The 14189-nt window shown below is 41.0% G+C and overlaps 1 protein-coding gene across 4 annotated transcripts; it reads right to left on the reverse strand.

Annotated features, from left to right (window-relative positions):
- Positions 1-2684: 2684 nt before the first annotated feature.
- On the reverse strand, positions 2685-4157 carry LOC131232933 (zinc finger A20 and AN1 domain-containing stress-associated protein 1-like). 4 transcript variants are annotated; one of them, XM_058229467.1, is made up of 3 exons: positions 4011-4157; positions 3796-3909; positions 2685-3458 (listed from the first exon to the last, which is right to left on the reverse strand). In XM_058229467.1, exon 3 carries the CDS (start codon positions 3416-3418, stop codon positions 2900-2902), a length of 519 nt encoding a protein of 172 aa, XP_058085450.1. In that variant the 5' UTR covers positions 3419-3458; positions 3796-3909; positions 4011-4157; the 3' UTR covers positions 2685-2899. The 4 variants fall into 4 exon arrangements, with proteins under 4 accessions (XP_058085450.1, XP_058085451.1, XP_058085452.1 ...); XM_058229468.1 differs by having other exon boundaries at positions 3796-3912; positions 4011-4151; XM_058229469.1 differs by having other exon boundaries at positions 3772-4094.
- Positions 4158-14189: the final 10032 nt, after the last annotated feature.

A 14189-nucleotide genomic window follows, 5' to 3' on the forward strand; every position in this document is an offset into this window, starting at 1 on the left:
ATAAGAGATCCACTGGTTTTCTAGGAGCGAACTTATGACTTATATTTAGAATATCAGATGCTTATTAAGTGGTTTTTCTGTTGGGCCCACAGTCAAATAAATTTTAAAGTTCTTACAAATATTTTCAACTGCTAAACTTTTACCATTAAAATAGTTTTTATATCACTTTATAATAATATGATCGTCCAAATTTGGGGTCCACCACTTTATTTGCATGGGCTTTGGATCTTTAGTGGATGACCATGGTAATAGAAGGATTGGATCAAATATAAGTACATAGGATAAGGCAGTGTCACAGAATTCTAATGTAACAGGGCATATGAAATTTGTAAGGTGGTAGAGTATCATTATTGCTCTCTCCCTTACATTGCAACTTCCTCTTTAGAAATAGATTATATCTTCAATCATCACTTGTATGCATGCATGCACACACCTATATTTAGAGAGATCATTTTTCTCTTCCTCCCTCTGCATATTTTCATGTGCAGGGTCCACCTACATGGATGGCGGGAGTAATATGGGACAAGTAGACATGACTTCCTTAAGAGGAAGATCGACACCAACAAAATGACGATTTCTCAATGGCTTTGATCCTGATTTGATAAAATCCTAACCGTAAGAAATTTTTTATGACCTTATTTGGAAACTTAGATATATTTATAAACTAGGATGCAAGGGTTAATTACACTATTTGAGTTTTAGAAAAACTTTTATTTTAGGATAATTGTCAGTGTCACATGGCATTGGCCTAGTGAACTATGTAAAGAACCACACGGCAGTGTCGTAATGATGTAAAGTAGCCAGAAAATTCGTAGGTCTTCCATGAGGGGCCTACATTTATATCCAACTCAAAGGAGCCCCTGAGAAATAGAAGCATTATTTACTTGTATCCTCTTCCAAGTGGTTGAACACATTTGGTTGGTTGGCCCACTCATTCACAATGGGATCATGGGCACTAGTGCCTCGGTCTATGCTTGGGGAAGCATCTAAGCCATGAAAACCTGTTTTTATTTATTTTTAATTTTTTTAATTTTTTTTACATCCAAGTCCTCTATGACAGATGCGTTTTAGATTAATGTGGCTTGGTTGGATATTCCCTTCGTATATGGTAACATCGAAAATTTTGAGATCTCCAATTTGCTCAGAAACTCCGACCTGAGAACGCTCAGTTGAGGATGGCCTTCGAAACGAACAATAAATCTGCTGTTCGTATTCGAAAATTTTACATTAATTATATATGGCATGGCATGACTTCTCATTCATAATTTTCTTAAAGCCTGTTTGGGATGGCATGACTTCTCATTGACAATTCTCTCAAAGCCTGTTTGGGATGGCATGACTTCTCATTGACAATTCTCTCGGGCCTGTTTGGAACGGATTTGAATTTGGTCCAATGGAAGCAAATTCCATCTGGCATTTGGACTGCGTTGATGCATGTGTTTTATCCACGCCGTCCATCCATATATGCCCTTACATGTGACAAAAGGAGGCACGTGACAAGGAAGTATGTTGCATACACATCCAGGCTATTACAGCTGTACACGAACTGATTTAGCTTAGTTAAATCACTCGGCTGAACTCAAAAAAGCTCAATTCGGTTCAAAATTGAGTTCGAGTTGAGTCGAGCTGATATTTGGAGCTCGAAAAAATTTCGAGCCGAGCTTGAATCAACCCAAATCGAACCTCTACTCGGATCAAACTCGGATCAAACCAGTTTGGTGGCTCGGTTATTTAATATTGATGTTGCTCAGCAAGTGTTTGATGAAATAACTCAGCGAAGTGTTATTTTTGATGAAATAACTCAACGAAGTGTTATTTTTCTCCGTGAGATTAGATTAACCAGTGACAGGGAAGATCTGATATGAAACAAATCACTACCAAAAGAAAAACATTATCTGATAAAATTACCTTTAGATCTTGATGTTAATGATGCCTAATGAATATTAGATGAAATACCTATAAATTTGTGCTGCTGTTTTTGCATACTGTGAGAAATTAAAAATACGGCTCAAACTTAGATTGAACTGGCCTGAGCTGCATGCGGCTCAAACTCAGATTGAACTGGCCTGAGCTGCTGACTGAACCCAGCCGCGCTGGCTAATGAGGGTCGAGGACCGTGCCGAGTCAAGTTCAAACTGGGGTCAGCTAGTGGCCGAGCCAAGTCCAGCTGTGCCAAGCTCAATTCGGTTCCACTCGAGTACAGCTCTACGGGCGATCAGCATTAGTTGTGAAATCCGGAATACAGGTGAATCAGCATTAGTTGTGAAATCTGGAATACAGGTGACCAGCATTAGTGGTGAAATCTGGTCAGTTGATTATAATTCCATGGTCCACTTAACCCAGTGTTTTTTCCAAAGCAAGATTTCGGGATTGGACGGTGTTCCAAACAGGCCCTTATATTTCAAAGCGTCTTCAATCTGGAATTTGTTGACCTCGAAAAAGAGGGTATGAAGCCCAATCATATGAACAGTCCTCTACACGATCGCTTTTTCCGCGTTTCCATGGGTAGAGAAAACTTTCCATTTTTACCAAAATGCCCTTACCAGCATACTCCCATTTAATAATGGTTATTATATATTTTAGTTATAACTTAAAAGGTTCTTTTAAAAAAATAATATTAAAATAAAGGAAATAACAAATATATACTTCTCCTTTATTAAAGGAGTAAAGGACCATCCTAGCCGTTGATTAAGAAAGCTATTTTTATTGAGGCGATATAACCATTGGACCATATATATATTCAATGCCAGCATGTACCAATCCTTTTCATGTTCATGTCCACCATCACAACCACCCCAAATTCCACAAACACACCCCCCACAATTACGAAAACACCCTCAAATCCTATGCAGCTTGTCCCCAGTCCTCACACAAAGACGAAAATACCCTCAGCAAACCCTCAAATCCTCTCCAGCTTGTCCGCCTTCACGACCGGGTTCGCGTTTGCGATGGCTTCCCGGCCCAAGCCCTTGAAATCAAAGGTGCACCCGTGCTCCTCCGGGTACCTGTGGGCACCGCAAAAGGTGCTCCCGCACCTGCACTTGAACCCCGTCAGCCCCACGCGCTTGCTGCAGCACCCGCACCGGTTCCGAACGCTCGGACCCGACTGTGAGGATCCCGAACTCCCTAAACCCGCAGAGCCAGCAGCAGATGCTTCGTTCCCGAAATCAGCAGCAGAAGAAGAAGAAGACGATGATGACGAATCCGACGAGACAGGATCCTTCGATGGGGTTTGGATGGGAGGATTGAAAGATTTCTCAACGGCAGCTTTTGCAGAAGCAGCTTGCTCTTCTTTGATGCAGAAATCCCTGTAGCATTTCGAGCAGAGGTTTAGGGTTGCATCGCTGCCGAAGAAACCGCAGCCGTTGGCACAGAGGCGGTGGTTCTTCGGCTGGTTACAGCTCTCGTCCGACGCCATCTCTCTCTTAGGGTTTTAGATAAAGAGCTTCTGGTTTTTCCTGCAAAGATCGAGAAAGAGATCAGATACATGGCCAGATATGGAGCTTCCTTATTCCTTAGATTGACCAAACTACCCTTCGGGTTTCGAAAAGCCCTATCTTTCCGAGTCTAACGGATTGAAGGGGGTTACGGACTTTTTAAAGGGCGTTTCGGTCAATTTCGATTATAGGGTTTTCCACCGCTCGATTGGATTGCAGGCGAGTTGCAGATTTTATTTATTTATTTATTTATTTTTTAAAGGAAAAAAAAAAGAAAAAGAAAATACGGAACAAATAATATTTCAGAATAATCGCTTGAAATCTCATAAATTACCGGAAAAAGATTATGGTCAATTACCAAGAAATCTCTAGGGTTTTTATTATCTTCTCTTCCGATTCCTTCCTTCCGGGGACGCAATACGCATACCTTTCGTTCTCCAATCTCTGATGATTTTTAGAGATTCTTCGATTGCTGCTGAAACCGCATAAAGAAATTTCAAAACCGAAAAAGAAAACCAAAGAACTAAGAAGAGAGATTTGAGAGGAGGAAACAGAGAGAGAAAGAAACCTCACCCTAGAATCTGGTAGAAGCGTAGAACAGAAAGACTTGCTGTTTATGTTTTTCTCATCGTGTTTGGTTTATATTATTAAATTTCTTTAAACGAAGTTTCCTAACCTTACCCACCTTCTTCAACACGCCTCTTTCCGAAGCAACCGGCTACTTGTTTATTATCCGGTTGTCTGGTGGTCGCCCCCCACCTTTGATCTGGACGATGCTATCGACACGTCACGGCTGGGAACCGACAGCTGGCGGAGTTGTTTACGCACGCGTCGTGGTTTAACTCACTCGAAAGTAGAAGAAAACTTTTTATACTCTGCAGGCTGTGATAGATCATACGTAGGCACTTAGAAGCTACGTGTAAATTGCATACGTGACATCCGAGTAATTCCAATGAACCATTTCGATTACGGGTCCCAGCTAAGAAATGAAATCGAGTTCATTTGATTATCTGAATACAAGTTGGTGGACGTTTATTGGATGATTAAAGATGAAAGGATCCAATGGTCCTGTTTCAACAAACAAGTAGTTAAATAATCAGAGGTTAGGATTGTTCAATCGATCTGATTTTGAGATTTTGACTTACTTTCAGTGGTTTTCACAACCTAATCGATTTATTTTGAGTTAAATGTAGGACCCATTTACAATTTCTGAGTGCCTGCTTATTAAGTGTCATACTCTGTCCGAGTATCAATCGACTCTGCGAAGTGGAATTGTAGGATACGCAACCGGAGTCTTTGCACAGTCACGGGTTTTTTAATAAATGGACGCGTATTCGGTAATCCACGCCACTAATCCGTTGCGACGTACCGTTGAAAAATCCTAACCTTTCGATTGGTCCACTTACTGTAGACGATCATTTATAGGAAGACGACGACGTCCACATGCAGCTTATAAAATTCCAAATATGGGTGGCTGATATTTACCAATCTGCTGCCTTTTTCGGAACAGATGTCTGGAAGAGAATGATGGTCTGGATTACCAGAGCATGGCCACACACATATCAATCGAACGGCGCATGCTGTGCGAAGCATCAGTCGACGAGGAGTCGTTTGTTACGTGGCCCACTTCTCTGTAAAGTCGACACGTGCTCTCATTTAGGCAAGTGATGTTCGTGATTCGCAATCCAGACCATTGGTCTGTTGAATTCGACCGTTGGATGGAATATGCTGCAAGAATCTCTTGTATGGGAGGATCTCAGCCGCCGATATTAAGACCTTTTCAATAGAAGGTGGACCACTTTCGAATTTTACTTCTTAACCGTGCATTTGTTGGCCACGAATCGAGTGGTTAGGGTTGTCCCGTCGACGATCTTATTAAGGCATACGCAACAGACCAATGGTCTGGATTAAGCATCACGGGTCCCACTTGTAAGATTTGGAAGCACGTGAATACCGGACGTACTTGCGGAGCACGTATCATATAATTGGTCCACACGGAGACTCCTATGTTAGTTTTGCACAATTTAAAAAGGGCTGGAGAATCTTCGACCGTACACGTGGCATAGTGCACGGCAATTACTGGCTAGAGCTGTGTCGGCCGTCGGTTGGAGAGATGCATCGACCCAGCCCAATAGCAAGCGCAGCTTAGCTTCAGGCACGGACCACCGCGTGAGATTGCAGAGAAATTACGCAGTGCTTAGCTGTTCCCGAGTTTGTTTCGCACGTATTACGACTCAGGATCCATCTTCTGTCGCCGCCCATTGGGGCCCACACTCTGAGAAAGTCTGATAATTTGGACCGTCGATGTTCTTTTTACTACAATAAATAAGCTATTTGCACGCAATCAAGCTTCATTGATCATGCGGACGCCGATTATCTACCTACGGCTTTAGTAGCTATCTCGCTGCTAAAGTTACGTGACCAAGTTCTGTGGGCCGCACCATGAATATGTGTGGTATTTATATCATTCATCCATTTGGCGAGATCGTTTTAAGGAAGGAGCCCAAAAATTAGAGTAGATCAAGCTCAAGCAGACCTCATTATAGAAAATGATAGAGACAGTGACACCCACTGTGGAAACCTTTCTGGGGCCCGCATATGAGATTCAACTAGTTCATAAGTCCACACACATGAAGTGTGCTTGCACTTGCTCGGGTGGTAGACTCTCCTGAGTTTCAACTCCCGGTCAAGGGTTTGAGGACCCATAGGTGGTGAAATTCCACTAGCGTGAGTGTGTGGGGTGTGCGTGCGTGTGTAAAAAAAAGAAGGCTATACACAACACAAATATCAACTTGATCGAAAACTTTTGTAGCCTCGAGAAGTTTTTAATGATAAGTGTTTAATATGTATTAGAGATTTGGATATATTTTATTCTTTTCCTCATGCCCTAAAATGATCTTATCAGATGGGAGGATAGGTAGATACAACACATACATCATGTAAGTTTATAGAACTTGATAATGTTACTTCTGCCGAGATGGTTACAGAGGCTAATGGCGTACATGTGGCTCGTCGATGATTTTTGTTCATTATTATCAATTCACATTTAAATAGTTATTGCTGGGTCCTACATGTGGCTCATGGCTCATTGTGTATGTCAACATTTAGATCATGGGTTGGAGCACCCATGTAACCTCAGTGGTACACTTGTAAGAGTTTCAACACAAAATCATGAGTTCAAGCACCCATTGTTGTGGCTTCAGCAGTAACATTACAAGTGTTTCAACCCAAGATCATGAGTTCACGCAGCCATCAAGGTGAAATGCGACTGCCTCTCCAACATAAAGTCCACAATATAGACATCTTCCTTCATTGAGAGAAGGGCCTTTGTACACAATCCTCGGTGTATGCTACATAGATCATGCAGTGCACGACTATTTATATTGTGACAAGTTTGTTAAGCATTACAATATTAAGTGGTGAAATATATAGAGAATTTAGTCGTTATGATTTTGGGGAACGGTTTAGGTCGTGGGTTTGCTCTCCACAAACATGACTTGGATTCTTTTTTTCATAAATTACCTGATGTACATGGCTAGTAGGTGATTGCATACATCCACAGGAAATAATCTCCCCTCAAAGGGAGACTGGATACCCTATTATCATTTTATAAAAAAAAAATTTGTAAAAAACTTAAAATGGTTGATAACATACATAATTTTATGACATTTATGTATGTTAATTGAAATTTGTAGAACCTGTGAGGCACTTAAAGATTAACGGTGGTACATGTGAGTGTTTAAATGATCACACATGTAAAACATTGATATAGATGATACATATACATAGAACATTATAATCCCATATATGCCATATGAGAATTTTGGCATTTACCTATTTATGAATAAATTATAATAATTAGAGGTTTTTTTTTTTTTTAGAGGATGCCTGCATGGCAACCTTTTCTTTCAAAATTTGTTTTAAAAGATTTTTTAGTTTATTTTCTCTTCCTTTCTCGCTCTTGCTTAATTAGTGAAGGACTTTTCTACAACATGCATGTTCTCATCAAAGCTGATATAAATCGCAAGCTTTGCGGCCCACCGTGTCGAAGGTGTAACATCAACTCTATCCCTCAAGAGAGACTATACATTGTTCACCATAGATGTAGAAAATTAAACTGATCCTAAGTAAAGGCCAATTCCAAGAGTAGGTGAAGATGTAATTTGTGGCACAAGTTCCAACATAGATAATACCAAGGTCTACAGTGTATAACTTGAAAGCTCTTTTTTCTCTGTGGTTGTACTTATCCTTGTTTTGTCAATTTTGTGTGTAAATGATGTTTGATGAATCATGTATAAGCTGTTAATGTGGCATAAAATATGCAGCATATGACCTTTCATGCCTCTAAATAGTCCTTTAATGCCTCCATGTGTACATAGTTACCATTGGCTTGTATACCACTCATTCTCTACTAGAGTATTAAAAAACTAAAGTTGAATGGCTAGGATTCTTATACCTTGAAGATATTTGCAGAACCATCCATATTGGTGTAAACATTTCACTATCTGAAAGTAAATGACCCATTTCCTTCATTAGTAGAAGCTCACTAAATGTATTTGGTTGTTAGTTTTTATATTTCTTAACTTAGTAATTTTTTAATTATTGTTAAAAAATCTCTCTCTCTCTCTCTCTCTCTCTCTCTCTCTCTCTCTCTATATATATATATATTACAGATATATTATGTTACAGTTCTTAAGAATTTCATTCTGCATCTTTTCATTAGAAAGCTTGCATCAACTCTTAACTTTAAAATAAAAAATAAAAAAAACTAAACAACCGAAATACAATTTTAGACTTCTTTTATATTTCACAAAAAAACTTTGTATATCAACCAAATAAAAATTTTCCAATGAAATGTGAAGTAAATGAGTCATCATTACTATTCTTAAATGTTTATCTAAAGAGAGAAGACAATGTATAATTCATGAGTCAAATACACTAATAAACAAAGTAAGTTATGTCACCACAAAATTACAAGAGTAAATAACTTTTCAGCATATAAAATATAATTTCTATTATAATTTCTAAATGAAACAAACAACGTAGTGAAATTATCATTACAGTAATGTCACCAAAAAATTACAAGAATAAATAATCACTACTCATTTACAACCATTTGTTATTGTAATTGAAAAACCAAACAAGTAACAAAGATTTTCGTAGTGTGTAAGTGTGCATATCAATGTCAAGTGTCATCCATCTACTCACATAAAGGATAAACCGTCGGTCATTGGACACATGATCCGTGATGGACCGTATAATTTCTTCCGTTGAATTGGTCTAGTCAATGTAACGGAGGAATTCTTCGATTCCATCTGCCTTTTGACTAATAAACAAAATGGCGGTGATGCGTACGTGTTCGGTGTTCCTGACGACTCATGAAAGCATGGCGCCTGGCCCACCATCTTACGTGGCACACAACCACTCACATCTAGACTGTCCAATTTGTTGATCTGCATCAAGAAGCATAGCCGAAAAGCAGGAATGAGATAGCAATCGATTAGATGGAAGATTGTAGAAGAAAGAATCAATGGTTTAGAATGAAATGGGAGAAATCAGGATCTGATGAGTTTGATGTTGTTGTTAGGTAAGAGTGGTGGGGCCCAAAATTTGTGGATGGGCAATAAAAACTAAAAAAGTGGTATGCTTTATCACCACTTGTTATAATGCAGCAAAGTCGCCCACTACATTGCCGTCGTCAGCCATACGCCATATTAATTCATTCATTAATGATGGAGGTGGTCCTAAAGTCACATTGATTGAAGGATCCCAAGCATAAAGGGGCTCGCCTGCTAGCACTTGTGTGTGATCTATTCCGTAGAATGGGTGGGCCAACAATGTTAGGGTCTATTTGGACAGTGGTATTAAGTTGTATTAAATAGGATTGTATTATTAATCCTACTTTGAAATTTGAAATGGCATGTTTAAAAGGAGTGTGAGATGAAATTAAAATTAACTTTGTAGACTTTGAAAAATGAGTCTTGTGTTGGGAAGTGTGAGATGAGATTACTAATCTCACAGATGATGGATTTTTGCTTTATTCAGGTTCAATCCAACTGCAATTTGAAAGTAAATCCTGAGGATTTTTTTTTTAAAATTTATTTTTTAATGCGTACATTCCAAACATGGTATTAAAAAATATGGAATAAACTCAATCCAAGGATACCTTACACATACATTTATTGTTACTTTTATAATTTCATCCACCTTAATCCCACCTAATGCAGGTGGCCAAATAGGCCCTTAATATTTTTATTTGACTTGAACCAGCTCAACATATAAATCGAGAGACCTGAAGGGCACCTATTAAATTTGGATCTTCAAATTGAGATGAAACTGGCAAGACCTGACACCTAGTGAGGTTGGCTATGAGTACAATTGGACCTTAGCTATTGTCAACCTTATAATCACTTCTCATGTGAAGTTGATTACATGCTGAGTAAACTTTGTGGGGACCACTGTATGAGTTCAAAATTGAAGCACACCTAGAGCTCAAAATTGAAGCATAACCAAAGATGAGCTGCACCACACCACAAGAAATAATGGAGATAATGACATCGTAGGGCCCATGGTAATGTTTATTTGTTATCAACTTGATCATAAGGTAATGAAGGAAAACACAGATATCAGCTTGATCCAAAAGTTCTATGGCCCTAACAAGTTTTCAACAGTAGGCATTCAATTCACATTGTTTCATGTTGTGCGGTTCACTTGAGTTTTAAATATGCTTCAATTTTGGGCTCATGCCTAAAATGAGCTGATAAAATGGATAGATGACATGGACCAGGTACATACATTATAGTGCCTGCACAGAGTTAACTTAGTACACAGTCTTCCCTTCTCATAACAATAAACGTGACAATGTCATTTCCAATCAATGTCAACCGTTCACATTCCCTGCTTGATCTTCCTTCTCTTTTTGGTGGTAAGTATTTCTCTCCTTGATGGTAAGTATGTTCATAACTTAGGCTCAAATGGTTGCTTGCGACATCGGAGATTGACTAAATTTTCACGCATGCGACTCCGTGATGTCAAATAACCAAGTGCACTAGAAGCTTAAGTCATTAAAGGATGGCATATCAATGTATATTGAGGGATTTTAACACCCTTTTGCATGTGTGGGGTAAAACTTTGTAGGGAATATACTGGGTAAAGGTGGAGGGACACTCATACTGTAAATAGGTCGGGCTTGATTTCACAGTCCATGGGTTGGACTTGATTTTCCTAGCCCTTGGCCTCCCGTGGGAGGATATATTATTGAGACATATTTTGTTGCTCCTGAAATTTGAATATGAGACCTTTCGCTCTGATACCATGTTAAATAATCAATTGTCATAAAAATTGAGTCAACTACGTCTCCATGAAAGACTCATTAAAACTAAGCCAGTCGGAATCCAGTTAGTTGAGTTGTCTCAGTTGAGTATAATCTAGTTTTCATGTAAGACCCGTATCCTAATCCGTACTATTCCGTAGGCTTCTACAGTCCTTCCGGTCGAATTCCGGTGACCCGCGATCTGTAACCAGCAGTTGCGCGCGACCTTGAGTCGTATCCCGTATTCCAGAGTTGGCTCGACTCGAGACTTGTATCCTTGTGACTGCGCCGTCGCCGCAATTTCGACGCCGTGTCTCGCGCGCTGAGGCGATACCCGAGCCAGGAGATGTGGGCCCGTATTTAATTCAAGTACAACGTCGTGCATTTGCAAACCCAAGAGAACATGTCCCATCAATTAATCATATCACATCCCATCATGTCAAGTACAAGAGCAACCCCAAAGCCAACTCTCTTTTACAACCCATACCTAGTCAAGTACACCCATCCATCACTCACCATCCCTCTCTCCCATCACTTCTCTCCCATCATCTCTCTCTCTCTCTCTCATTCTCTCTCCCCATTTTCAAGCAACCCCAAGGAGAGGAGAAAACTCCAACGTCCAAGGAAGAGGAGCTAGTGTGGCCCACCTTCCTACCTCCCATCTCCACCATCCAACCATCCAATCTCCATAATCCTCCGTTAAAGTCGAAGCCGAGGAGATAGGGATTTCATCGGACCAAGAAGAAACGAAAATGGTGAGTGATTTTGTTTAGATTTGATGATTTGAGGGCCTACATATGGTGGGACCCATCTTGATGTATATATTGTTTAAGGGAGGGTTCAATAGTGGCGGGGTCCCTCCCCTTCACTTTTTTTTTTTCTCTCTCTCTCTCTATTTTTTCTCTATTGTGGCCCACCTATGATGTAAGTATCTTATCCATGTCATACATTTGGTGGACCTCACCGCTGTCCAAGCGGGGCCCACCTCGTTGCCATGACCGGGCCTTACCTGCTGTCCGTTTGGAGCAACCTAGATGGAGAGAAAACAGAAATATCAGTTTAATTCAACACTGGTGGGCCACACAAATGTGGACCCCACCCTGATATGTATGTATGTGTGTAGTACATCCACACCCTCCAGATCAGAGCCTAGATGGGCAGATCCAACGGCCCAAGTTTTGGCAAATCAACCTGCTGCTGGATTGGCATCTAGCAGTTGTTGAATCTTATATTATATAATAATAATAATAATAATAATAATAATAATAATAATAATATATTATATAATATTGTGGTGGGTCCCGTGTGGGACCCACCTGCGCTGATTGAGGATGCTTGTTATATCATATAGCAGCTATATAGCTGCTGTATTGACGTCAACAAGGTTTGTGAGGCCAGTTGATGTGTGGATCGCATCCACACCGTACGTCCATCCAGATGGGACCCACCTTATATGTCCTATATCCAAACCATTCGTCCGATGGAGGGAGGGCCAGCAACCGCTACAACAGCTGCTGCACATGCAACAGTAGGATCCGTGGGACCTACCGTGATGTAATGTTTCACCTATGTCATCTATCTTTGGTGATCCACACGGACGGTGGGCCAGCAGTTGCAGCAATAGCTGTTGTGCTGACACTAAAAGTTCTATGGGTCTGATCTGGGTCGGTGACATCCAAACTGTCCATCTAGACGGTGGACCAGTGGGCCACACACCAGCTACATACCTACTGTACACGATAACATGCTATGTGGGTTTCAGCCATGATGTTTTTTTAAAAAAAAAAAAAAAAAAAAAAACCATCCATCCATTTTAAGGCGTGGGCCCACCCGCACGTGTGACACGTGTGGGGGTGGGACCCACCTTGATGCATGTATTCTGAATCCCCACCGTCCAGAGATGTCTGGACGGTGTAGTGGACTCCAAGGTGATGTATGTGCTTCAGATCCACACCGTCCAGACCTCTGGATGGTAGGTCTGGTCGTGAGGTATGTGTTTAGTCCAGGTTGTCCATCTGTCAGTGGACCACACCTTGATGGGTGTGTTGTGATCCAAACCGTCTAGCCTAACTAGACGGTGGGCCCCTACCATCATTGTGTATGTTGCAACGGACGGTGGAAACCTTGCAGCTAGGAGCTGCAATGTCGTCAGCAAGCTTCGTGGGGCCCACTGATGTATGTATTGTGTTCCACACCGTCCATCAGTGTGGACTCCACCGTGATGTATTTATTATTTGCACCGTTCATCTGGACGGTGCTGTGAGGGCCACTATGATGTATGGGTCTTATCCACACCGTCCAGATGGCTAGATGGTGGGACCCACCATTGATATATTTATTCTATATCCACGCTGCCTATCAGGTGGACCACACCACAAAGATCAGTGGAGGGTTGAACGCCTACCATTGAAACCATTTGGGTCACAGAAGCTTTGGATCAATATGAGATTTGCTTTTCCTCTTAATCCAGGTCTTTGTGACCTTATGAACGGATTGGATGGAAAATGAACATTATGGTGGGCCCCGGTGCATTTAAATAGTGAAAATGATTATCTCCACTGCTATTTGTGGTATGGTTCAGATGATCGTCGATCTTCATCTCCGCTGCTATTTATGGCGTGGCCCATTTAATGCGGCCCACTTGATATATGAGGCCAGTGCTAAGGCCCATGGGCAAGGCCCAGTATGATGTATATATGGCCCATATGACGAGGCCCATCATGGTGCGGCTCATTGTGATGTATGTGTCCCACCGTGATGCGGCCCGACTTGATGTATTCATGGCCCATCCATGAGGTCACCTTGATGTATTTGTGGCTCATCTGTTAAGGCCCACTTAACGTTTATGAGGCCCATTGGTACAGCCCACTTGATGTATATGACGCCCGATGTGATGTATTTATGCTTATCCATGAGGCCACCTTGATATATTTATGGCCCATCCGTTAAGGCCCACTTGACGTTTATGAGGTCCATTGGTGTGATCGTTGATGCGACCCATATTGATATATATATATATATATATATATATATATATATATATATATATATAAGGCCCATTGGTGCGACCGTTGATGCGGCCCACATTAAAATATATGAGGCCCATTGTGATGTACTTATGATCCATTGTAATGTACTTGAGGCCTATGGGTTGTGGCCCAGTGCGATGTATATTGGCTCATATGATAAGGCCTAGTGTGATGTATGCGAGGCCCGTTGAGATTGTATGCGGTCCACTGTGATGTATATAGGCCCATGTGATGTGGCCCATGTGATGTGTATTATGGCCCATGTGCTGAGGCCCATTGTGATGTATATGCGACCCATGAGTGAGGCCCATAATGATGTGTATCAGGTCCCTATGTCAGGCCATGGGCTCACAATACATTTGGCTTTATGTGAGCCACTCCGTGGGAGCAATGATGGTTAAATGTCCACAT

Source organism: Magnolia sinica, chromosome 18 (genome assembly GCF_029962835.1).
Source record: "Magnolia sinica isolate HGM2019 chromosome 18, MsV1, whole genome shotgun sequence".
Lineage (NCBI taxonomy): Eukaryota > Viridiplantae > Streptophyta > Magnoliopsida > Magnoliales > Magnoliaceae > Magnolia > Magnolia sinica.

Coding starts and splice junctions, on each gene's coding strand:
- LOC131232933 (XM_058229467.1), bottom strand. CDS start 3,418: ATGGCGTCGGACGAGAGCTGTAACCAGCCGAAGAACCACCGCCTCTGT.